The sequence below is a fragment of the Papio anubis genome, chromosome 10 (genome assembly GCF_008728515.1).
Source record: "Papio anubis isolate 15944 chromosome 10, Panubis1.0, whole genome shotgun sequence".
Taxonomy (NCBI): Eukaryota; Metazoa; Chordata; class Mammalia; order Primates; family Cercopithecidae; genus Papio; species Papio anubis.
The window spans coordinates 55,510,013-55,536,971 of NC_044985.1; the positions used below are offsets into that span (position 1 = coordinate 55,510,013).

General features: G+C 39.5%; 1 protein-coding gene and 1 pseudogene across 5 annotated transcripts in view; one reads left to right on the forward strand and one right to left on the reverse strand.

Annotated features, from left to right (window-relative positions):
* Positions 1-26,959, reverse strand: part of SLC25A12 (solute carrier family 25 member 12) — a 136,257-nt gene that overhangs the window by 34,235 nt on the left and 75,063 nt on the right. For all 5 annotated transcript variants that reach the window (XM_021923708.2, XM_021923707.2, XM_021923706.2 and 2 more), the window contains 4 exons: positions 23,817-23,963; positions 21,429-21,567; positions 20,697-20,790; positions 9,507-9,591 (listed from right to left, as the gene is read on the reverse strand). In XM_021923708.2, the coding sequence (XP_021779400.1) occupies positions 9,507-9,591; positions 20,697-20,790; positions 21,429-21,567; positions 23,817-23,963 (465 nt within the window). The remainder of the gene's footprint in view (positions 1-9,506; positions 9,592-20,696; positions 20,791-21,428; positions 21,568-23,816; positions 23,964-26,959) is intronic.
* Positions 13,739-14,915, forward strand: LOC103876313 (annotated as a pseudogene).

Below are 26,959 nucleotides of genomic sequence, written 5' to 3' on the forward strand. Positions count from 1 at the left end.
ATGAAAATGGAGCCCTCATGATAGGATTAGTGCCATTGTAAGAAAAGACACAAGAAAGATGACCTCCCTCTATCTCTCCCTCATATAACAAGGATATAACAAGAAGCCTGCTGTCTACAGACTAGGAACAGGGCCCTTACCAGTAAATGAATCAGCCAGCACCTTGATCTTGTAGTTTCTAGCCTCTAGAACTATGAGAAATAAATGTTTGTTATCTAAACCACCTATGGTAATTTGTAATAGGAGTCCAAACAAAGACAGGCATTTTAGCTTACATTTTAAAATCAATATAGCTATTATGCTACCTACTAAACACATTGGCATATGTTTTTAACTTCTTTAAAAACGTACTGGGCCGGCGCAGTGGCTCATACCTGTAATCTCAGCATTTTGGGAGGCTGAGGTGGGCGGATCACTTGAGGTCAGGAGTTCAAGACCAGCCTGGCCAACATGGTGAAACTCTATCTCTACTAAAAATGCAAAAATTAGTCAGGTGTAGTGGCAGGTGCCTATAATCCCAGCTACTTGGGAGGCTGAAGTGGGAGCATCACTTGGACCTGGAGGTGGAGGTTGCTGTGAGCTGAGATCACAAATCACTGCACTCCAGCCTGGGTGACAGAGCAAGACTCTGCTTCAAAAAAAAAAATGTATATAGAACGTTATTTCCCCCACTTAAGAGTTTCTCAATCACAAAACTGGATGAAAATAAATCTCATTCTCATAAATTATGAATTATTTTCAATCATGTATCCTTTCAAAATATGTTGAATTAAAACTCATAGAATAAAAAGCCTATGATCCTAAATAAGCATCAAGTAACCATTAATTCCCTTATTCATATAAAAGGTTTCTCCTGTATTCAACCACATGTATTTTTCTTTATACTTTCTTCCTTTAAAGAACGTTTATAAGCCCTACAAAATCCTATGAAAACTGAAGGATTATACTGTGCTTTAATTCTTTGCTAAAAACATTTCTAACTATAAATACCCAAATGCCTTTTGACAGAAATGTCACCTTCGCCCTTATTAAATAACATTTAAAAGAAAACATACAATATATGGTCAGCAACATTTTTTTTAAGGCTTAGTTATCACTTATGGCTCGCTTGTATTCAGGTATGTAAATTAATGTAATTAATGCTATGGATTTCACTTCATGAATATTCATAAATGAAATGCTATCGCTGTCATCCCTATTAATGACTGTGTACTGAATTTTTAGCATTTAGGCTGAAGGAAAACACTCAGCACTAAGAAGATTGCCTGCCGTGAGCAAATGTGCCAAAGGAAAAGACGCTCTTTCCCTTAAGGTTATGATTATGATCATAAAGTTTGATATTTAACAAGGTTAATTAAGTGTTTTTCAAAACAAGAGTTGAGAATCTTAAATGATTTTTAACCTACTCCCTAAGCATATGTGTGTGATAGGAAATAAGTTGATTCCTCATTTAAAGAGATGTTCTCTTCATTTTTTTGTTATAGGTATCTTATTTTGTAAGTGAGAATTAGGTCTAGTGAGGTGGCTCACACCAGTAATCCCAGCACTTTGGGAGGCTGAGGCAGGCAGATCACTTGAGCCCAAGAGTTCAAGACCAGCCTGGGCAACATGGTAAAACTCCATCTCTACAAAAAATACAAAAATTAGCCAGGCATGGTAGTACATGCCTGTGGTCCCAGCTACTCGAGAGGCTGAAGTGGAAGGATCACTTGAGTCTGGGAGGTTGAGGCTGCAGTGAGCAGTGATGATGCATTAGATAAGGCAAGATTATGTCAGTTAACAAGTCAAACCACACTGCCAACTCAATAGGGAGAATTACCTCTTTCAAATGACACACTATTAATGGGTAGAATAAAAGGGAAAAATAGCTAAAGTTTTTATCTCAAGCATTGGAAGGGGGGGAAAAGGCTAGATTCTATAAAAACAAAAATGTATGACTGGAATGGCAAAATAAGGCTAGGGGAAACAAAACAAAATTTTTCTGTCTGCAAATTACATCTATGACTTCAATAGTCTGGGATTTGAATTCAATATTCTTGGCCTTACAAAGTAAGATTAAAACCTAAAGCCATGACAGTATAGGAGAAGGAGATGAAGAGAAAAAAAAAATATATATATATATATGTGTGTTTGTGTATATATATATTTTCCCCTGAATGCTAAACAATACATACTTTTCTCTCAGTAAAAAGGGAGTTAAGTTGTGTTAAAGACTACAGTAAGTCTTCAAATCTAATAATTTAAATGAGTTAAATGACTAATAAATAATAGCTAATACATAAATCTAATTTTCTTTTTGAGAACAGACTTCCTTTTGTGGTAAAGTATCACAGGTGAAAGAGGTAAAATGTTCCAAAAAAAGGAATTCCTCAATGGACTGTAATGTCTTCCTGTATGTGCTCATGAATCCAAAATTCAAAGAAGGGCCACAGAAATGCAAATTACACAAAGAAAACAAAGTCCTATGTCTAAGGAATGCTATACACAAAATAAAGATTAAAAAAATTATAATATGCAGCCGTAAAAAAGAATGAGATCCTGTCTTTTGCAGTGACATGGATGGAGCTGGAGGCCATTATCCTTAGCAAACTAACACAGGAACAGAAAACCAAATACCATTATGTTCTCACTTATAAGTGGGAGCTAAGTGATAAGAGCTTATTATGAACACAAAGAAGGAAACAACAGACACTGGAGTCTACCTGAGGGAGGAGTAGGGGAGAAAGGAGAGGAGCAGAAAAGATAACTATTGGGTACTGGGCTTAATACTTGGATGATGAAATAATATGTACAAAAAATCCCACGACACATGTTTACCTATGTAACAAACCTTCACATGTACCCCCAAACTTAAAAGTTAAAATAATAATTCTTAGTAATTCAATAATGTTTTGACAGAACACAATCCAGCTTATATTCCATAGTTCTTTTAGTGAGTGGCCTATAGCTTTAATATAATTTCCCATAGAAACAAAACTTTTTTAAAGAAAGTACATATATATCCAAGCAGGTCCATCACAGATCATTTATCCCATACAGTTGAAAAAGTAATTATGTAATATACAGTAAAGAAAAAGAGAAGGTTTGTTTTCCCACTTTCACATAGGGCCAGAATTGGTCTATAACCTGGTTTTAATATCCAAACTGTTAACATGCTTCAAAAATATACATCCTCTTCTTTCTGCAGTCCACCTCCTCTTTTATCTCATTTCCCTCAAATCAAAATTTCCATTTCTCTCACTGTAGGTCATCTTAATAGCAAAACATATTTATCCGTTCTACTGATGGTGAGTATTTAGATTGTTCCAATATTTTTGCAATTGCAAATAATGCTGCTATAAACATTCTTTTTTTTTTTTTTTTTTTTTGAGACACAGTCTCCCTCTGTTGCTCATGCTAAAGTGCAGTGGCACATTCCTGGTTCACTGCAACCTCTACCTCCTGGGTTCAAGCAATTCTCGTGCCTCAGCCTCCCGAGAAGCTGGGACTATAGGTGCGCACCACCATGCCTGGCTAAATTTTTTGTATTTTTTTGTAGAGATGGGGATTCATCATGTTAGCCAGGCTGGTCTCAAACTCCTGACCTCAAGTGATCCACCCACCTCAGCTTCCCAAAGTGCTGGGATTACAGGTGTGAGCCACCACGTCCGGCCTAAACTTTCTTGTACATATCTCTTAACACACTTGTGTAAACATTTTTGTTAGGGACTACTCCCAGGAGAGGAACCGACAGGTCACAGGGTATGTGTTTCTTCAACTGCAGTGGTACTGACAAATAGTTTCCAAAGTTGTGATGCTAGCAATTTCCATTCCTTCACCTCTTGAACAACACTTGCCATTGTCAGAGTATCATTTTGATTAATCTGGATAGTATAAAATAGCATCCCATTGTAGTTTTAGTGTGTGTTTTCTTGTACTAATGGTATTAAACTTTTCTATTATTTTTCCTTACCATTTGGATATCCTCTTTTGTGAGGTTTCTCTTCAGGTATTTTGCCAATTTTTCTATTGCATTGCCTGCCTTTTGCTTATAAATTTGCAGAAGTTTATTATACTATATATTCTGGACACTGATCCTCTATTATTTAAATGTATTGCAAATATCTCTGCCTATTGTGTAGCTTGTCTTTTCACACTCTTAGTGGTATATTTTGATAAAAGTTCTTTAATGAAGTTTAACTTATTAATCTTTCTCTTTATGACTGGTGTTCTGTACTATTTACAAAATCTCTGCTTATCTCCAGATCATAAATAGAATCTCTCGTGTTATCCTCTTTAATCTTTCACATTTAGGAACAGGAAAAGACTTTTGTGTATGGTATGGGGTAGTGATTTTTTTTCCTTGTTGAATATCCATCATTAACTAAAAATTTTTAAAAATAGGCCTGGTAGAATTTCAACCAGCATCAAAAAATTAAAATATAAAACATTTCAGGCACTTAAAAAAATACAAAGATATATTAATACTTTTTCCTCACTTCTCATCCCCTTTTACCTAATGGAAGTAGATGAGAGTAGATTAAGCAACTGTGTCACATATATGTTTCAGCCCATCTTGGAGTTTGCTTATACAGGCTTCTCATATTTGATAATAAGCACAATAATAGCAGTTAACATTTGTTGCATGCTTAACAGGTGTTAGGCTTAATGTAAGTGTATTATTACTCATGCAATTCTCATAATAATCCTGTAAAGATGAATACTGCTATCCTTATTTATTTATTTATTTATTTATTTATTTATTTATTTATTTATTTGAGACAGGGTCTTGCTCTGTCACTCAGGCGGGAGTGCAGTAGTATGATCACAGCTGACTGCAGCCTCAAACTCCTGCGCTCAAGCAATCCTCCCACCTCTGCCTCCCAAATAGCTGAGACTACAGGTGCTACCATGTACCTGGCTAATTCTACCATGCCTGGCTAATTTTTTGTATGTTTTTGTAGAGACAGAGATTCATCATATTGCCCAGCTGGTCTCAAACTACTGGGCTCAAAACAATCTGCCCGCTTTGGCCTCCCAAAGTGCTGGGATTACAGGCACAAGCCACTGTGCCTGGCATACTGTCCCTATTTAATAAACGATGAAACAGAATGAGAGGATGTTACATAATCAGTGGCCAACCTCTTAACTACTGTCTCCCTCATAACTTCTATTTCTGGACTCACAGATTCTCCATCATAAACAAGTGTTTTCATAATACCTTTCATAAGGTGAGGTAACAAAACATACATCCTTCTGCCTATTTTATATTTAGGTTTCTAATATATTCATATAAGAGAATACTCTGCATAATAAATGTAAGTAATTATGTACTACTAATTTGGCAATATAGGAAAAATCACAAGAGAATCAAATCAAGATATCTTCTGGAAGTAACATGGGAATAGCTATGGTTAGCATTACTGTAATTCTGTGAACTAAAGAATGTTAAAAACTGAGTCACTAGGATTGTAGTCTATATGGCCGCCTTAGAATGCCTCATAAACCTGAAACACGTTAACTGAGAATGTTTTTTCAAGGCTGAAAACTGAAGAAAGTTTATTCTATTACTTTGGTTGCTATAAGAACTTAAGCATATTTTCATATTATTCTACTTGAGTCCAGCCTGAATTCCTTACAAAATTTTAAATGTTACAAAGGAAAAAGGAGGATAAATTTAGAATTCTGAAAATAAAATCCATTGATACATACCATTTTACAGAATGCGGGAGCTTGAAGGCTTCTCAGAAATACATGAAGATACTCACTTTACTAAAGGGAAAACTGAGGCCCAAATAAACTTGTATCAGATCTCAAGGACAGTAAAGGTCAGATTTCACAATGGCCATTAGTGGACATTAATTTGAATCCTTAACCTTCACAAATCTGTTTATATAAAACTCTAATAATTATTTATTATTTCGGTTGAGTTCTATTTTCTCAGATTTTATTCCTATAATAATGTAGAGGAAAATACATACTTAAGATCTTAATTTTTCTCAAGCCTGTAATCCCAGCACTTTGGGAGGCCGAGACGGGCGGATCACGAGGTCAGGAGATCGAGACCATCCTGGCTAACACGGTGAAACCCCGTCTCTACTAAAAATACAAAAAACTAGCCGGGCGAGGTGGCGGGCGCCTGTAGTCCCAGCTACTCGGGAGGCTGAGGCAGGAGAATGGCACAAACCCGGGAGGCGGAGCTTGCAGTGAGCTGAGATCCGGCCACTGCACTCCAGCCCGGGCTACAGAGCAAAGACTCCGTCTCAAAAAAAAAAAAAAAAAAAAAAAGATCTTAATTTTTATTTCTCTGTACCTAAGCCTCAGTAGAAAGACTATTTTCTATGTGAGAGGAAACATTAAACATTTTAGCTGAATGCAGTGGCTCATGCACTCTGTAATCCCAGCACTTTGGGAGGCCAAGGCCAGTGGATTAATGTAAGCTTAGGAGTTTGAGACCAGTCTGGGAAACATGGCTAAACCCTGTCTCTACTGAAAAAAAATTAGCTGAGCATGGTGGTGTATGCCTATAGTCCCAGCTATTCAGGAGGCTGAGGTGGGAGGATCACCTGAGCCAGGGAGGTCAGGGCTGCAGTGAACAGTGATTGTGCCAATGCACTCCAGCCTGGGTGACAGAGTGAGACTCTGTCTCTACCAAAAAAAAAAAGAAAAAGTGTCCTGAGACTCTGAGGTTCTTCCTTTGGGGACAATGTAAGAATACCTAAGACCTCTACCAGCTCTCTAGAAATTCTAGATCCCTGTACCATCTCACTGGTTAAGGAAAGGCAGAGAAAGCACTCCCCATCACTCTGGATACCAATCAGAGACCCAGGGAAGAAGAAAATGGTGGTTTTTATCACTGCCCATTTCCTAAATATCTGACAAGACCCTTGAGGCCACCCAACCCAGCATAAAAGCATCAGCACCGCCACTGAAGACAGGCAAATCATCTTGAATCTGTCTTAAAAAGAATTCACAGCAGTAGCAAAATTACATCACTTTCCTAAGGATGAAGAAACGTGAAGGACGCAGACTCAGGGTGCCAAAGATCGCAAAACAAGCTTCAGATATGGCCTCTAGGAAAATTGCTAGGGGCAAGAGAGGTGGGTGAATAGAAAACTAAGCGGCAGAAAAACTGAGGAGGAGGAAATGAGTTGAGACTTTTAAATTCAGTTTACAATGTTTTTAATACGCTAAATGAAATATTTCCCAATTACAAATATTAAGGACACCTTCAGGGAGAGTTATATCAATAGACACATGTAATACTGCAAAATATCTTCTTTTGAAATGCAATTTTTCAAAATTCAAGAGCAAATTTTCACAAATGTATATACTACAAAAAATAAAATTAAATTCGGTAAGAGTTCTTTAAATATTTCAATGTCTTTTTTAATTTTATTAAAAAATTTTCACCTTCTTTCCTTTTATTAAATGTTGTAATTTTATAAAATTTTATTTTTTAAAAATCACTGAACTGAAATAAATCCATCTATTTTTAAAGGATTTGAGACCTCATAATGGAAATAAACTTTTTTCTTTTTTTTTTTTTAAGACAGGGTCTCACTCTGTTGCCCAGGCTGGAGTGCAGTAGCACAATCACGGCTCACTGCAACCTCAACTTCCTGGGCTCAGGTGATTCTCCCCATCAGTCTCCGAAGTAGCTAGGACTACAGGCACATGCCATCATACCTGGCTAATTTTTTTTTTTGGTAGAGATGGGGTTGTGCCATGTTGCCCAGGCTGGTCTGGAACTTCTGGGCTCAAGCAATCTGCCTGCCTCAGCCTCCCAAATTGCTGGCATTACAGGCATAAGCCACTGGGCCCGGCCTGGAAATAAACTTTGATGGTAGCAGGTAAAAGAGTTTTTCTGATACAAAAGAAGCTAAATTGCAATGAGTTACAATACATTTTAATTTGTAGGAAGTTTATTACACATCAAGTAAACAAAGTATTAACACAAAACGTAGATATAATGGTTTCTTTTCCATTTTCAATTTGCTTCAACCTGACTACAAAATGTTGTTGTTCCTTATGTAAAGTAGAACTGGAAATTCTAATTAGTTTCACAGGCAGAATCATCATTCCACGGAGCTCAAGTAGAAGAAAGGTTTCTGACCAAGTCTTCCCAAAGTGAACTACACTTAAACATATCTTGATGTTTCATTAACACATTTGGTGAAGGTGAACAATAACAGCAAACCAACCCTGGCTACTCACCAATGTGGCAGCAATGAAGAAAGAGCAGACATAGCCTCTTTCTACAGCATGCACATTTAGTAGCATGCTCTCTCTCTCTCTCTCTGTCTCTCTCTCTGTATCCTGTCTTCTTTATCCATGCCCTCCCCATGTTGCCTAGCCTAGTATGGCATCACACTCTCCTAGAGAATTATGAGGAACGCAGGCTCCATGTCTATTGGAGCAGGAAAGTACCAGGAGGACAATGACTGGCCCTCCTAACCCTTACCCACACACAAAAGCAATGTGATCATCTGCTACCACTGAAACTTCGAAAGTGCTATAGAAGTAGAGGTTTCAACTCAAAACAAGATTTGTTAAAAACTGTTCCATTCCACTCTTCAAGGTAATTTCATGGAATTTCTTTTTCTTACCAAGATAGTACTTGTAATCAGAAATGGGACTGTATTAATTTTATAGGACTTAGAAGCTACTGTTTTAATCATTCTTAACATTTATAAAAACCAAAACTAATATTTATCAAAAATGTAATAACAGTCAAGGTTTTCTTTCCGGTTTCACTACTTTTTTTTTCCCCAGGTTGTAATCTGTAAGGCACAATCCCAGTGAATCAATTATTTCATTTGAGGGAAGTTTTTTTATTTTAGAAACCCTATAAATGCCAGTTTAATGATACAAAGTAAACCTAACAATTATCTTCAAATGTGACGGGGCAAATGAAAAGAATGCTAATTCTAAGGGGAAGGGGGTCAAACCGATGTATGTTTGAACTCTTATTTTCCTTATCTGAACAAAACAAAAAACAAAACACAAACATAAATCTAGTTATCTCATAAAAATGTTCTATAGGCTGGGCGTGGTGACTAATGCCTGTAATCCCAGCACTTTGGGAGGCCGAGGTGAGTGGATACCTGAGGTCACGAATTTGAGACCAGCCTGCCCAACATGGCAAAACCTTGACTCTACTAAAAATACAAAAATTAGCCAGTTGTGGTGGCGCATGCCTGTAATCCCAGTTACTCGGGAGGCTGAGGCAGGAGAATCTCTTAAACCCAGAAGGCAGAGGTTGCAGTGAGCCGACATCATACCATTGCACTCCAGCCTGGGCAACAGAGCCAGACTCCATCTAAATATATATATATATATATTTTTTTTTTTTTTCTATAAAAGTGGGGGTAACAGTAGTTCTATAAAGGTAATCTTTAAGCTAAGTAAAGTCTTTCTCTAGAAAGTAATTTTTAATTTTTACAGCATTCAGAAGCTGTCAGCTCCTACTCAGGCTACTAGTTCAGCACTTTTTAAGGTGATCATATTTATGAGACTACTCATACCTGTCTCTGAAGTTCTGCCAGGTTGTAAGGTAAGGCCCCCTCAGCCAATGGGGCTATTCTCTCAATATCTGCCAAAGTCAAGCGCCTTCAGGAAAAATATAAGAAAGAATTGTTAGACACTGACAAACTCCTCATGCCAAAATCATCTTTTCTCCAAAAAAAAAAAAAAAAAAAAAACTCCGAACTATAGTTTAAAATCTTTACTTCCCTATTTACACAAATCACTTTAGTGACCAAAAAACCTTTTAACTCTGTTTTCATCAACAAAAACCAAAAGACTCCAGAGAAATAATGTGGAGTTAATGAATTTAGTAAGACTCCAGTGATAGATATTAAAATCAAATAATTATTGCCAGAAGCAAAATATAGAGGTTGACTGTCCGTACCCACTAAATGTGTCCCCTAAGGATATATATTTAAAGCACAGGTGCAAAGTATCTGGGAAGGATACATATAAATCTGATAAATACTGGTTGCCTCCAAGGAAAGGAACAAGGGTAGGAGGGAGACTTCTTTTTTTTTTTTTCAACGATATCTTCTTTCCAACCCTTTGAGTTTTGACCCATTTTTAGGCAGGAGAATAGGGTCTGGAGACAGGGAGACTTCACTTCAGCCTCATGGGCCAACTCTTCATTTGCGTAGGATAACTTCAGCCTCTGATTGGTTGCAGGCTGAGCCTTCACTTCGGCCTCCAATTGATCACGGGCTGAGCCTTCACTTCAGCCTCCAACTGCTTGTGGGTCAAGTCTTCATTTATATAGGGTGTAACCAATAGGAAACTTCTAACGGGTACTTAAACCCCAGATGATTTGCAACTAGGGCTCTTGAGCTGCTTGCTCAAGCCTACTCCTGATATGTGGAGTATAGTTTTGCTTCAATAAATCTATGCTTTTGTCTTCTATTGCTTTGTGTGTTTTGTCCAATTCTTTGTTCAACATGCCAAGAAACTGGACAACTTATAGTCAAGACCCTCCACTGGTAACATATCTTGGCAAGTCAGCCAGGAGGTAAGCCCAAATTTGGGGATTTACTTCTCTTTGCCTTTTCCCTTTTTCTTTTCGGACACAGGCTGGAGTTATCTCCATGCAGGGCTCCCTCCACTCCACAGAGGGGAACCCCTTCCGCTCTCTTTCCCTTTTCCAACACGGGATTCTTCACAGACAGCATCTAAGCACGAAGGCAACAGCAGGTGTCTGGCCAGGGCCACTCTCCCAGGAGACTGAAAGGTATCCATGTGGAAGCACTTGACCACCACTGCCTGGTTTGGGTGAGGGACCTGAGTCCTTCTCTTTTTTTCAGTCTTTCAGAGGCTGTTTCCTAGTAGATCCTTGGTAATTGAGGGCAACTAGCCAGGGCCACTCTCTGGTGTTACCTGAAGGCCAAGAAGTGAATGGAGATAGCTGCCCTGCCCAGAATGGGTAAGTACTCTTTTCTGTCTTTCTTGGTTACAGTCCCTAATCCCTATGTATGATGAAATTGACAGTGGCAGCTCTTCTAGAACAAATTCACACATGTTTCAGTCAACTTAAGCCCTCTTTCCTTATGCCAAATTCTCCTAAAGAGTTAGCTTGTAATGGCAAAAGATATCTCTTAGGCATTCTGACTTCCCCTTCAACTTGCTGAGGAGTTGTGGGGCCCACAATCTTTAGAATACATTCTACATCTTGTTTCTTTTGTCATCGCCATATTATTTTTATAGAATGACCTGCCCTTACATGGGGTCCACTGTCATGATGGTGGATTTTTAAACATTCCCTCTCTTGTTGAGGGCCTGAGTGGAATAGCCAACCCTATTATTTCATTTTTCATGCTCCAAATCTACCTTTCCCCCCTGAGACTACCTGTAAAATCCACACGACAAAAGAAATCCATCCAACCTCTAGTTCCTACTATTAAAGTTCATGGCTATCACTCCAGTGGAACAGGAAACAATGGCCTTATCAAATTATAAGGATGCTAGAAGTCAAGGCCTTCATCCGGGGACAAAAGGAAGGCTCACAGTGGGTCATCAGTGGTGGAGAGAACCTTCCCAAAGTGGTACCAGCACCCATCTAAGGTCAGACTAAGATGGGGCCCTAAAGGGGGACACCCCTGAGGACCCCAATCAAGGCCCAGAGATTTTGCAGGGGGATGCCCCGGTAAAATTTGAGTCACCAAATAAGCTAGGTTCTCTTCTTTCTTCCAGACCACTATGGGCAACTCTCCCTCCATTCCATCTGATTCCCCACTTGGCTGCATTCTCAACCACTGGAATCAATGTGACCCTGACAATCTAAGGAGAAAAAACCTGATTTTTTTTTTTTTTTTTTTTTTTTTTACTGTAATACTGTATGGCCCCAAAATTAGCTGGACAGCTGGGAATAATGGGAAGTCTTAATTACAACACCATCCTGCAATTAGACCTATTTTGCAAAAGGCAGTGTAAATGGTCAGAAATCCTACATGTGTAGGCCTTTATGGCCCTATTTCAAAACCCAACCATCTGCAAAACTCCCAGAACCTGCCCCCAAAAGGAACGTTCTAAGGCAGAACTGGATATTGTGGATGACCTCCTTTATGCAAGGGCCACCTGTCTCTTGGGGCAATGGCAACCACCCCCATATAACCCCCTGCCAAGTGTTTCTGAGGCCCAAACCCAAGAGCTAAAGCCAAGGGCCCTGCTAAGTCCCCCTCACATTCAGAGGGGAACACCCTATTCAACTACCTCTATAGCCCTGCTATCCCTTAGGGAAGCAGCAGGAGCCGAGGGGCTGGTCCGAGTGTCGGTCCCCTTCTCCATAAATGACATACAACAATGTAAAGAAAAAGCTAGGAAGCTATTCAGAGAACCCCAGAAAACTTGCAGATAGGCTTCAAGCTTTGACCTTAGCCTTTCATCTCTCATAGAGAGACGTTCAATTCATTCTAGCAACTTGTTGCACCCCCTTGGAAAAGGAATGAATCTTTGAGGTCACTTGCCAAGAAGCAGACAATTTACTTGCCCAAAACCCTCAGGGTTATCGCCCAAACCCAGACACAGTCCCCGCTACTGATCCTAACTGGGACCATAACACCCCCATGGGAATGAACAACTGGGCCAAATTTCTTAAGGCTCTCCTTGGAGGAAAGAAAAAGGGAATAACTAAGGCAGTAAATTATGATAAAGTAAGGGAGGTTGCATAAGGCAAGGAGGAAACTCTAGCCGTGTTTTATGGCAGGCTGGAGGAAGCCTTTAGAAAATATACCAATCTGGACCCTTCCTCTCCTGAAAGCAGTGCTGAGCCCTCTTTTGTTCCTAGTATTACTACCTTCAGTGTGAACTCTCTTGTTAGTGATTACTCCATTTAGAAGTTTGTACTTTTGGCCGGGTGCGGTGGCTCACGCCTGTAATCCCAGCACTTTGGGAGGCCGAGGCGAGCGGATCACAAGGTCAGGAGATCGAGACCACGGTGAAATCCCGTCTCTACTAAACACAAAAAATTAGCCGGGCGCGGTGGCGGGCACCTATAGTGCCAGCTACTCAGGAGGCTGAGGCAGGAGAATGGCGTGAACCCAGGAGGCGGAGCTTGCAGTGACCCGAGATCCCACCACTGCACTCCAGCCTGGGGCACAGAGCGAGACTCCGTCTCAAAAAAAAAAGAAGTTTGTACTTTTTACTGACTACTTTATAGAAACAAATAATCTATATTGCATCATTTTCAAGCCCACAGAAATGTATAAGCCCTATAATCTTGACAGTTTTCAATTATGTTTAATGTTACAAGCATGTAAAACACAGGTGATATATGTAAGAATATGTATAAATACCACTAGATAGCTTATTTTGAAGAAATATTCTCTAAATTTTTTTAACAGTAGATTGATTGCAGTTTCTTAGGTGTGTTTCTCAATATACTCTCTCAATGTTTTAAAGCACATGGAAATTTGAATACTGTTTAACCTCATGTATTCCTTTGTTTACAGGTTGGTTGACTGATTGATTGATTGATTGATCTTGAGATGGAGTCTCACACTGTTGCTCGGGTTGGAGTGCAATGGCGCAATCTCAGCTCACTGCAACCTCCACCTCCCAGGTTCAAGTGATTCTCCTGCCTCAGCCTCCAGAGTAACTGGGATTACATGCGCACACCACACCAGGCTAATTTTTTGTATTTTCAGTAGAGACAGGGTTTCACTATGTTGGCCACACCGGTCTCGAACTCCTGACCTTGTGATCCGCCCACCTTGGCCTCCTAAAGTGCTGGGATTACAGGTGTGAGCAGCCACATCTGGCCAGGTTAATGTTTCTGAGGATTAAAGACATCATGGCTCCCTTTAAGATTCAGTAATATTGATACGTTCGTCAGCTTGCTCCTTTCTGCCCGTGGACGCTGCCGAAGAAGCATCATTAAAGTCTCTTTTCTCCCTGCTGTCATGTCTAAGTCAGAGTCTCCTAAAGAGCCCGAACAGCTGAGGAAGCTCTTCATTGGAGGGTTGAGCTTTGAAACAACCGATGAGAGCCTGAGGAGCCATTCTGAGCAATGGGGAATGCTCATGGACTGTGTGGTAATGAGAGATCCAAACACCAAGCGTTCCAGGGGCTTTGGGTTTGTCACATATGCCACTGTGGAGGAGGTGGATGCAGCCACGAATGCAAGACCACATAAGGTGAATGGAGGAGTTTTAGAACCAAAGAGAGTTGTCTCAAGAGAAGATTCTCAAAGACCAGGTCCCCACTTAACTGAAAAAGATATTTGTTGGTGGCATTAAAGAAGACACTGAAGAACATCATCTAAGAGATTATTTTGAACAGTATGGGAAAATTGAAGTGATTGAAATCATGACTGACTGAGGCAGTAGCAAGAAAAGGGGCTTTGCCTTTGTAACTTTTGACGACCATGACTCCGTGGATAAGACTGTCATTCAGAAATACCATACTGTGAATGGCCACAACTGTGACGTTAGGAAAGCCCTGTCAAAGCAAGAGATGGCTAGTGCTTCATCCAGCCAAAGAGGTCGAAGTGGTTCTGGAAACTTTGGTGGTGGTCGTGGAGGTGGTTTCGGTGGGAATAACTTCAGTCGTGCAGGAAACTTCAGTGGTCGTGGTGGTTTTGGTGGCAGCCGTGGTGGTGGTGGATATGGTGGCAGTGGGGATGACTATAGTGGATTTGGTATTGATGGAAGCAATTTTGGAGGTGGTGGAAGCTACAATGATTTTGGCAATTACGACAATCAGTCTTCAAATTTTGGACCTATGAAGGAAGGAAAGTTTGGAGGCAGAAGCTCTGGCCCCTATGGCAGTGGAGGCCAATACTTTACAAAACCACGAAACCAAGGTGGCTATGGCAGTTCCAGCAGCAGCAGTAGCTATGGCAGTGGCAGAAGATTTTAATTAGGAAACAAAGCTTAGCAGGAGAGGAGAGCCAGAGAAGTGACAGGGAAGCTACAGGTTACAACAGATTTGTGAACTCAGCCAAGCACAGTGGTGGCAGGGCCTAGCTGCTACAAAGAAGACATGTTTTAGACAAATACTCATGTGTATGGGCAAAAAACTTGAGGACTGTATTTGTGACTAATTGTATAACAGGTTATTTTAGTTTCTGTTCCGTGGAAAGTGTAAAGCATTCCAACAAAGGGTTTTAATGTAGATTTTTTTTTTTTTTTTGCACCCATGCTGTTGATTGCTAAATGCAATAGTCTGATCATGATGCTGAATAAATGTCTTTTTTTTAATGTTCTGTGTAAAGTTAGTCTACTCTGAAGACATCTTGGTAAATTTCCCCAACAGTGTGAAGTTAGAATTCCTTCAGGGTGATGCCAGGTTCTATTTGGAATTTATATACAACCTGCTTGGGTGGAGAAACCATTGTCTTCGGAAACCTTGGTGTAATTGAACTGATAGTTACTGTTGTAACCTGAAGTTCACCATTAAAAGGGATTACCCAAGCAAAATCATGGAATTATTGGTTATAAAAGTGATTGTTGGCACATCCTATGCAATATATCTAAATTGAATAATGGTACCAGATAAAATTATAGATGGGAATGAAGCTTGTGTATCATCCATTATCATGTGTAATCAATAAACAATTCAATTCTCTTGAATGAAAAAAAAATTCAGTAATATTAATAAAATTTGAGATATATAGGATTAGAATCCAACACATTGAGAGGAAAATTGTTAAATTATATAGCTGTAGAGCAGGAAATGAAACCCAGGTTGTAAGCTCTGAGGGGGCAGGAAAACTGTTGGTGAAGTACACCATGAGCTACCATACAAGTGTATCAGTGACTGAGCAGTAAGTTGCGGAGCCTAGCTCTATGTGAATGTGAATTTTTAAACTGCACCGTGCCTCAGTTTATCCATCTTTACAATGAAGTTTTGCTTCTCAGTTGACTGGACTATTTCCCCAGTCTATCTTCTTGCCACTCTTGATGCCCATAAAAGGACCTAAGGTAATTTCTGACAGCCTGGGACTCCTTGGGAAAAACAGAAGGTGCCACAGACCTCATTTTAGGAGAAACCCCTGTTTTCCTCATGGAATCCCAAGAAATGTAGGCAGACAGGTCCCTCTCAAAATCTAAGGCTCTGCTCAGTTTTTCATCACATTACCTGACCTTTTTGACTTTTGGGGGCTTCAGAAATTAGTAGGAAAGAGAGATATAAAGAAAGTTATAGCTATGAAGATGTATTTATGGTAAGGAAGGTTATGAAGAAAAGAAATTTTATATGAGAAAGAATCTTGTATGGCAAATTCTTGTCCTAAAGTAGAATGCCTAATTATTTAGGAAAGAGGGAAAGACAGGACAAGTCAGAAAGTCTAAGTATGTCATAGACAGTCTGTGGAAGTTGTGATAGGATTCATAAAGTGGGAAAGAGGCTGGGCCCAGTAGCTCACACCTGTAATCCCAGCACTTTGGAAGGCCAAGGTGGGCAGATCATCTGAGGTCAAAAGTTTGAGACCACCCTGGCCAACATGGTGAAACCCCGTCTCTACTAAAAATACAAAAATTAGGCAGGCATAGTGGTACACACCTGTAGTCCCAGCTACTTGGGAGGCTGAGGCACAAGAATCACTTGAACCTGGGAGGCGGAGGTTGCAGTGGGCTGAGATCGTGCCACTGTACTCTAGCCTGGGCGACAGAGCAAGACTCTGTCTTTTAAAAAAAAAAAAAGAAAAGAAAAGAAAAGAAAAAAAACTAAAGGGAAAGAAAAACTTACAACAGCTAGATATTCTCCTGTGTGTGTGATGTTCATATAAAGAAGCTCTAATTGGCTTCAAATCTACACCCTAGAGATTAACCCTTCACATGATCATGTAAGCTATGCAGTTACCCAGACTGCATCATTTGGTAAACCCGTATAGTTTCACGGAAACCATTCCTAGTTCAGGACACTTTAAAGGATACACAGTCTAAGTACTGCCAAGATAGGCCCAGTAGCTGTGTTCACACTTTCCCTTGGGAAAAACTATACTAATCCTGAGACATCTAGTTGTCTTTTCATTCCCCAGTATGAAAATACCTCTAAGTCACTGCTGGTGGACACTAAGTGTAACTACCTCCACTGGAAAATTTCTGCTGGGGCAACTCAGGATACTTCCCAAGGTCCTTTCCAGCCTTTAACCGGGGCCACCTTAGCAGGGACTTTAATCACTTGAGAAAGTGAAAACAACAAGCTAACCCATATGTTCACCATAGACAACAATTTTTGTCTCAAAAACAAAGATCCTTTTTCCTGTGTGGAACTAGTTGTACTTATGTTTATCAGCCAACTGGACTGGAACCTGTACCCTTGTATATTTACCCCCTCAAAATCAACATAGCTCCCAATAACCAGTTTCTCATTATACCTTTAACTGCAACTGCCAAGCACAAATGAGCCATCCAATTCATACCCCTTTTGGTAGGGCTAGGAATAACTGCAGGAATAGCAATGGGAGTTAGCGGGTTTCCAACTTCCCTATCCTATTACCAATGCTCATCCAAGGATCTTTCAGACAGCTTGGAAGACATTGCCCAAAGTATCGTCACCTTACAAAATCAAATAGATTCCTTGGCAGCAGTCACTTTACAAAATAGAAGGGGACTGGATCTCCAGCTGCTCAAAAAGGTGGCTTATGTCTTTTCCTACAAGAATGTTGTTTTTATATCAACCAATCAGGATTAATTAGGGATGCCACTCGAAAATTAGCTGACAGGACTTCTAAAATATAACAACAGCTGTCCACATCATAGGGCTCCTGGTCAATGGCACTAAGCTGGGCTTCATGGCTCCTTCCCTTAGCCAGCCCATTGTTAATAATTATACTTGCATTGACTTTTTGGACCATGTTTGTTAAATCTTTTTACCAGATTATTTCTTCTCACCTAGAGATGATTAAGCATCAAATGATCATGCAGCAGGGCTTCCAGCCAGTTCCAGATGATGACGCCCACCCCGGCCATCAAGAAGTAACCCTATCTCCACTAGACAGAGCAGTGCTAGAGTTCCATGGTCCCCAATAGGTAGGGACTGTGCCCCAATCAGCTTGAAGTAGTTATAGAAGAAAGACAATTGGTCCTTCTGCCTCCCATAAAGATTTATGAGGATCACGTCTCTCAGGGGGAGATGAGGCAGAAGAACAGTTTATTTGAATAGTTTAGGATATAAATTCCAAGAAAAAAAGACAAGCAGATACAACAGAGGAGAAGAAAGAAACACAGGAAGGGTTTGGACACAAGGAGCCTTCACTTCAGTCAGACAAGCCAAGCCTCTATTTGTACAGGTTGTAACTTCACTTCAGCCTCTGATTGGTTGCAGGCTGAGACTTCAGTTCAGCCTCCAATTGGTCATGGGCCAAGTCTTCATTTCCATAGGTAACTTTACTTCAGCCTCTGATTGGTCACGGGCCAAGTCTTCATTTACATAGGGTGTAACCAACAGGAAACCTCTAAAGGGTACTTAAACCCCAGAAGATTTGCAACCAGGGCTCTTGAGCTGCTTGCTCCAGCTCACTCCCACTCTGTGGAGTGTACTTTCATTTCAATAAATCTATACTTTTGTCTTCTGTTGTTTTGTAGGTTTTGTCCATTTCCTTGTTCAACATGCCAAGAACATGAACAACTCATAGTCAAGACTCCCTACTGGTAACAATGTGAATGCACTACTGTTTCCCAAAACCTTAAATTCCATGAACTAGCTATAAGGTCACTTTACATCCAGTTTTGAGAACTACTTTTTGAAATGTGTCATCATGAAGGAAGATCAAAACCTTTGTTTAAAAATACGAATTACAGGCTGGGCGTAGTGGCTCACGCCTGTAATCCCAACACTTTGGGAGACTGAGGCGGGTAGATCATCTGAGGTCAGGAGTTTGAGACCAGCCTGGCCAACATTGTGAAATCCCCTCTCTACTAAAAATACAAACGTTAGCTGGGTGTGGTAGCGGGTGCCTGTAATCCCAGCTACTCAGGAGGCTGAGGCAGAAGAATTGCTTGAACCCAGAAGGCAGAGGTTGCAGTGAGCTGAGACTATGCCATTGTACTCCAGCCTGGGCAACGAGAGTGAAACTCCATCTCAAAAAAAAAATAATAATAATAATAATTATATATATATATATATATATTTTTTTTTTACAGATGAATGAGATGTGGCCTGGTATTATATGTCACTCACCAAAGACTGGTTGATACTTAGTATCATCTCCAGTCCCACAACTCATTAGAAAGCCTGAAAGCAACAAATCACCTATGAAGACCCAGCTTCTATTAGTATTCAGTTGTAGGGTTAACACTCATTTTTTAGATATTATCATACTGAAAGAACTACTAGAGGTGACTTTTAAAAATCGTGTCTCTTAATAGACTGTAAGTTGCTGGCTGGGCTCAGTGGCTCACGCCTATAATCCCAGCAGTTTGGGAGGCCAAGGAGGTGGGATCATGAGGTCAGGAGTTTAAAACCAGCCTGGCCAGGATGGTAAAACCCTATCTCTACTAAAAATACAAACATTAGCTGGGCATGGTGGCACACGCCTGTAGTTCCAGCTACTCGGGAGGCTGAGGCAGGAGAATAGCTTGATTCCGGGAGGCAGAGGTTGTGGTGAGCCAAGATCACACCACTGCACTCCGGCCTCGGCAATAGAGCGAGACTCCGTCTCAAAAACAAAACAAAACAAAAACAGCCATAAGTCCCATTTCCCACAGATCCTTCTGGATGCCCATAGACAAGGGTTTTTCTTTTGGATTTGCGTGTGCTTTGTTCTTTTATGTTTATAAAGTAAAGGCATAAAACATCTGAGCTTGTCTATGATGGTAACTCTGATGACAATGTCACAGGCATATCTCAAGAAAACGATACTCTCGGCCAGGCGCAGTGGCTCATGCCTGTAATCTCAGCACTCTGGGAGGCTGAGGTGGGAGAATTAGGAGGTCAGGAGTTCGAGACCAGCCTGACAAACATGGTGAAATGCTATCTCCACTAAAAATACAAAAATTAGCTGGGTGTGGTGGCATGCACCTGTAATCCCAGCTACCCAGGAGGCTGAGGCAGGAGAATCGCTTGAACCCGGGAAGCAGAGGCTGCAGTGAGCCGAGATCGTGCCACTGCACTTCAGCCTGGGTGACAGAGAGAGACTCCATCTCAAAAAAAAAAGAGAGAAAAAAAGAAAGAAAATGATACTCTCTAATGCAAAATGGCACATACTGTTTAGTGAAGGATCATTTACGGTGAACCAAAAAGATTACAAGATTCTTCCATGTATCTTAGTCTATTTTATAAAGTTAAAAATTTGGGCAAATTTCCACAAATCTCTTGAAATTAGTAACACCTTCAGAGAGCCCAGATTAAATTAATCTTTTTCCCTCCCTTTCTTCTTCTCACTTCCCTTCTCTTCTCTGTCAGATTTCTTTCTTCTCCCATTTCCCTCTCTCATGCACCTCAACCCCTTACTCCCTTATTTCACCTCACTCCTGCCTCCTTTTCCCTCCCCTTTCCTTCCCTTCCTTTCTTCTCTCCCTTGTTCTCTCTCTCCTTTTCCCTCCCTCCATCTTCTTCTACTTCTATCTGTCTTCCTGTGTTTCTTTCTTCTCTTTTGTTACATCTGCTTGTCTTTCTTGGAATTTATATTCCGAATATAAACTATTCAAATACATGGAATAAACTCATGTTAGAATGAACTAAAAGGACACCACAGCTTCACATTTTACAACTACTCTATGATAAGTATCGTGAAGAATTATTGAAATACTTACCCTGAAGCGTTATATAAGTCTGCAAGCTGATATAGAATATCAATTTCTAGTGGTGTGACTTGTCCATAGCGTATGGCACTCTGGGCAAATTCCTCTGGAACAGAGGAAGAAAAATGTTAAAGTCTTGAATGATTCTTAATATAAAACAAAGTTCTACCTTCACCAACTATAATACAACCTGAAAGCTACAGGCATTTTAGTATCATTTTTAAAATCTAAAATTGAATTTAAATATTTAAGCTCAACTATACAAGAATACGCATTTCTGAAGGCTAGTAAAAGATAAATTAACTTCAAGAATAAAACAATCTCTTTAGAATCTCCTCTTATCTTGCTTATTCACTTTGGTCTCCAGAGTTATAATGTGAAAAATGTAAGTGTTCTCCAGTCATTCAAAACATCCTAATACCACTGACCAAAAGGAGTAGGCTTACCCATCCTTCTGTGGCAACTCCTTCCTAGTACAAACAACCTGCTGCCACAGTGCCACTGACCTGTTTGACAGATTGGGCCAAGGTTCTTTTCAAAACTGTCAAAGCCACTTTTCCATTCCTGACCTCAGTATCACATTAAATCCACCTGGATTTTTGGAGCCCAAGTAAAGCATACATATACATAGTAACATACTTTCTAGATCTGGCTTTAAAGTGGTAAGCTTAGATCAACATCATGCCTCAATGAAGAAAAGTGAAAATGCTGAGATTCTTATTTATATATATTTTAAAATCTTACCCTTTGTGACTTCAACATCTTTCCTTGTGCCAGCTAGAGTGCTATATATCTTACGAACAAGCTCCATGTTATTCAGTAAGGAGTTAAATGCATTGAAGTAGGAGAAGCTAACCTGGTGTGAGATACTTCCTCCAGCTGCCTAGAAAATGACAACACAAAAAGTTTAAAAAACAAACAAAAACAAAAAGACAAACGTTTATGGACACTGTACTTTTCTCAAAGAGGATTCAAAGGAGTCTTCATTATTAAAATGATGCTAACAACCAGTCCATAAATACAAGGAAAGTATCACACTGAAACAGTGCATTGCATGCCCTCAGGGAAGCCTATGTAATTTAGGTCTGAAGGAAGAAAGCAACATCTGGAAGTTGGACTTCATGGTTCATCTACCTATAAGGTCAAAAACAACAAATATAATTATCACAGATCAAAACAATAGTTATTTAAACAGGATCTTCAAGACCCTCAACTGTGAAACTCCTGCTAGTCCTGGATAAACAAAACATCACTGCACAATCTATGGAACACTTTTTAACCTTGTTTTCTTCCTTCATACACATACACAAAACCCAACTGAAGACTTTAAATTTTAAGACAATTTTATTATATCAACTTTTCCTAATTGTTAAGGCCACTGTTATAATTAAAATACTTAACAGTCTGTGCTAAGCTCTAAATTTGGATCATGAAGGGTACAATTATCAAAAACTCCAAAAAATGTAGAAAATCTGGAGAGAATTTATTCACTGTTGAGTTATGTCTTCAATGGAATACTGCAAAAGAGGCTCTCTCATGCATGAGATGGGTGGCAACGTAGTCTTCATTACCTCTGCAGGATGAAGAGGTAATTTGTTCTCTGCCTACCACTTGGACATAAACTCAGAAGAGAATATCTTGCATAGTTTGCAAAAGCTTCATTCCCAAGTCACAAGCCAGAGGAACCCATATGATTGAAAACATTCTCCTTTAAAAATGCAAAGAAATGCTTATGTAAATACCAATGTGACAACTTTAATCATAAAGGTCTAATACAAATAGTGTAGATAATGATGAGCAAATATATCCCACCCCACCACCCCCACACACATGCCTTAATCTAAATACAGTTTATATTTGTGTTAGCCTGAATTTGGATATCAGCAACCCAAAAGTTGGACTCAAATTATTTCATATATTCCTCTGAGGATTAGAATTGGCTTTTGGTAAACTGAGGCTATTATAGTAGGTCTATCTAACCTAGTTGGAAGAGACTAAATGAGTCCCTTCCCACTAAGGTACTGAGTCCCTCCCTCTAGGGTTCTCTTCCTTCTCCCTCCTTCCCTCCCCCCTCTTCCCTCCTTCCCTCCTTTCTCTCTTTCTCTCTCCCTTTATCCCTTTCTTTCCTTCCTTCTTTCATTTTTTTGGTTGGGGTATGAGGTGAGGGCAGGGGAGTGGGGGACAGTGTCAAGGAGGTGAAACGTGTAGGAGAAAGTGACATGCTCCATGTTCAGATTCACTGAAGAAAAAGAACAGAAGTTGATCTTTCTACCCCAGTCTAAATCAGGGATAATGATCTTCAGCTGAAACAACAAAGGCACTCATTGGCTTCCCTCCATTCAAAACAAGCAGTAATCAAAAACTTACACGTAAGTACAATGCATGGACAAGAAAACGGGTAAGCGAGGAAAGTTTCACCACTCTATGTGAGGAAGTGGATGACATGAGTTTGCTATTGGTCCAGATGATTACTTTATAGAGATTAGCAGTTTGACAGAACAAAAAACTACGTCTGGTGCATACAGACTGAATGCACAGGTGAAGGGGCAGAGAGAGCAGTAGTGAGCCACAGAGGCTGATGGCCACATACTTCCTCCATACCTTCTGCCATGGGTATGGTTATTAGAACAGTGCAGAAGCCAGTGACGATCCCTCTGGCAGATAGCACCCTGAAGGCAACAAAGGAAGGAGCCATCTTTGTAGCAAGACCTTGGGAGCCTGGTGGTGTGGAAAGAGGCCAAGATGAAGGCAGTAGTGTCTGGGAGAGTTACTGCCCACTGGAAAAAGTAATTGCTCACCCTTGTCTATAAACTCTTGTTTCCCTTGAACTGGACTCTGTAAATGGAAATAAACAATTTGGAAATACATGAGAGCAAGATGGTGGCTCTGAAAAAAGCTATGATCTGGGAAAAGATAACTCACCGTCACCTCTACCTCCCTTACACACACACACACATACACACATATACACATACACACATACACACGCACACACACACTTGTTTACTTTCTAACAACCAAGCATGAAATCTGAATAGTTGAGAGTCATATGAGTCCCTGGAGGCAATCCAGGACTCAATGGATCAAAAGGTTTGAGGAAATAGAAAGTTAAAGAACTTGCTTTTTACTTACTGAAACTAAGTTCTCCTCCACAAAAGGAGTAAGCATGTGAGATCTAATGGTAACCATGATGTCACTGAAATCCAGACCAGAAATCATGCCACTTTTGCTTTTGTCTTTCAGTGCAAAGGCTTGTCTTGCGTGTTCCAACTGTAGCTCCTGTGAGGAAATTAGAAACAGGGCATTAAGCTGGTTAAAACATTCCAAGTACATGGTCTGGAAAGGAAGGAAGGACAGATATCCTTCCCACACATCTACTTACTACAAAACAATGCACAGATCTGAATTTACAACAAAGCTTTTAATTTCTTTGTAAAAGTATGTGCTTTCTTAAAAATGTACTATATACTACTCCTCAGGAAAAAGAATGAATGAGAGCATATCAATAAAGGAAAGGTAGGAAAAAATAACCCTTAGATTTTACTTGACAAGTTTTCATTACTGAAAACAGAGAATAATGTTTTCGGTGCTTCATTTCAGCCTTTAAAATATACAATAATTTATCTCTCCTGCTTGAAGGCTTACCTGTCATCAAAGAGTACTTCATGAATTAAGAGTTTAGGTTCATTTTCAGTTTTTCAATTTTAAATGTTGCAATCAAAGTCTCTCTCTCTCTCTCTCATTCTATAAATGAATTAGAGACCATTTTTTCAAACAAATTTTTCAAATAAACTCAGTGAGAAACTCTACCAACTGGTAAGTGCAATACTCAGTTATTCTAAAATGAAAGTCAGGAATAACAAACTGCAAAAGTAGTGCTGAGCTATCACTGGCTCTGGGCACCGTTACTCATAAACTGTAAGACAGTCCAGAATATCTCTGAACTTTTAAACTATTGGGCAACCAAACTTTGTAATAAGTGATATCCACAAAAACAACAAAATGTGCCAGTAATCTCCTGTATACTATACAAAAGTCAAAATCAGAGCATTTCTGTTGTGGGGATCCATGACTAAATCCAAAAAACTTGTTAGCAAACATAATAATGGTGTTGCTATTGGATGCCACCGTCATACTCTTTGCAACTCTGGAAATAATAGTCATATCTAAGTATATACATATTATTTAAAGATAAGATTACATAATTTTCATTCACATTTACTTATCAAAGACTACAAATTAATGTTGCTTTACCTTTTCCTGACTTCAAAAATGTTTTTTATAGAAGTCTCACCATTTTTATTTAATTATATTTCCTACGGACTTGTGATAACTCACTCCATTTTCCCATGACCTCAGCTCCAACCACTTCACACTTCAAATAAAGTGTATACATCTACATCATTAGATGGATTGAAAATGGTCCCCATGGCAAAGACATTCCTAAAGAGCATCAAAAGCAGACACAGGTTCACTCCCTGTCTTATATACCTTTTTCTTTCCTTCTACCTTCTTTCCATCTCTTTCTTATGTCTTTTTCTTCCCTATATGTCTTAATCTCCCAGAAATATCAAATGGTAGCCATGGGTACAATTTAGCCTTATGAATAACACTCAGTACTAAAGAAGATATGGACCTTTACCTTCAAGATGAAGCAGAACGCTCACTGAAGGAGTAGTGTTAGTAGAATAGATTGTCTGTTTTCTAAAAGGTCAATAGTTAAAGGACTCTTATTTATCTTTTAAAGATACATATTTGAAGGATCACACATGAAAAAATCATAGAGTATGTGCATCTGGCTTCCAAATGATCCTGCAGGAGGCAGGGTGAAGGGTATACATAAAAAAGATTGGCCAAGAAGTGGTAATTATTGAAGCTGGTTATAGGTGCAGGACGTTCATTACACTATTCTCTCTGCTTTTGAGTATACTTGAAGTCTTCCAAAATAAAAAGGTTTCAAAAAACAAAATGACTTAAAAATGAGAAGTTAAACACAGAAAAAAAGGAGTTACATACATGCGGCTCTCAGTTTACACAGTATAATTAAAACATCAGGGTATAATAGATATTGTAAAATAGCCTCTGTAAATGCAAGGAAAACAGTGAGAGAAAGAGAGAGAAAGTAATCTTCGGAAGAATCTTAAACACTAGTCAGGCAGACATTTCCTTTTTTAAAAAAGTCAGCTCTCAAATGCATATATTTTCAACTTTTCAAGTTTGAGAATTTTATAAGGTGAGTTAGATAAGCACTAACAGGGAAAGTGTTAGAACAAGCACTGGCATCTCCAAATACCCACACCTAAAGCCCACAGTTTCAAATCTGTGATCGTCCTAATGAAGAAAAACAATACTGTGGGCTTAAAAAAGGTAAAATAAATAAATCCTGCGTTAAAAAGGCAGGTAGGTAGGTAGGTGGGTGGGTGGATAGGAGAATTAAAGGGAAGATAAAGAAAGGCAGTTATGCTGAAGGAAAGATCCCATGCCCTCGAAAATGCATTTCATCTAATTATGAGATGAAAATTAGCAGAACTTCAGAAACAATGTGACTTTGGATGAGACTGAACTTGTACATTTAACTTCACTGTCTTCCAAAACGCCACTCTTCACTAAAATAACAATAAAAGAACAAAACAAAATAAAACAGAAATGCAAGGACAAAGACAACAGAAAAGAAAATAGCAACTATATTTTTAAGATCAGAAAGCAGAAAAGCAAATGACAACCGACTTAATAGACTCAAAAAAACTAAGCAGAAAAAGCCAAAAAGGAAACCAATGTACATGATAGGACCCCCAAAAGATTCAGTTATTAGCTGCATTGGTACCTCTGGAAGTGAGGGTGAAGGTGGAGCTGAAAACAAGGGGCTTAGATGGAAGTCTAAGAAGCAGTTAGTTACCTGCCTTACTCCAAATAAGGCCTCCACCCTTTCCCAACCTTGGCAGAAGACTAGAGGTCTACTGTCTGAGGAGTTTAACAGAGGATCTCTGAACCAGCATAGACTACAGACAGTTGAGAGGGAGAATACTACAGTGAAAAAAGGTAATAAACTGAAAGTCCTTCTGCAAAATTGAACATTGAGACCTCCAACTACTTATTACTCAGCAACCGAAACATCAAAAGCCAGATCTAATATTCCAGATTGGAGACCAGATAATTTTTCCCTGATTCCCTAATCCGAAATAAAAGACCTAGCCTAGGCAACCTGGCAAAACCCCATCTCTACAAAAAATACAAAAAATTAGGTGGGCATGGTGGCACACGCCTGGAGTCCCAGC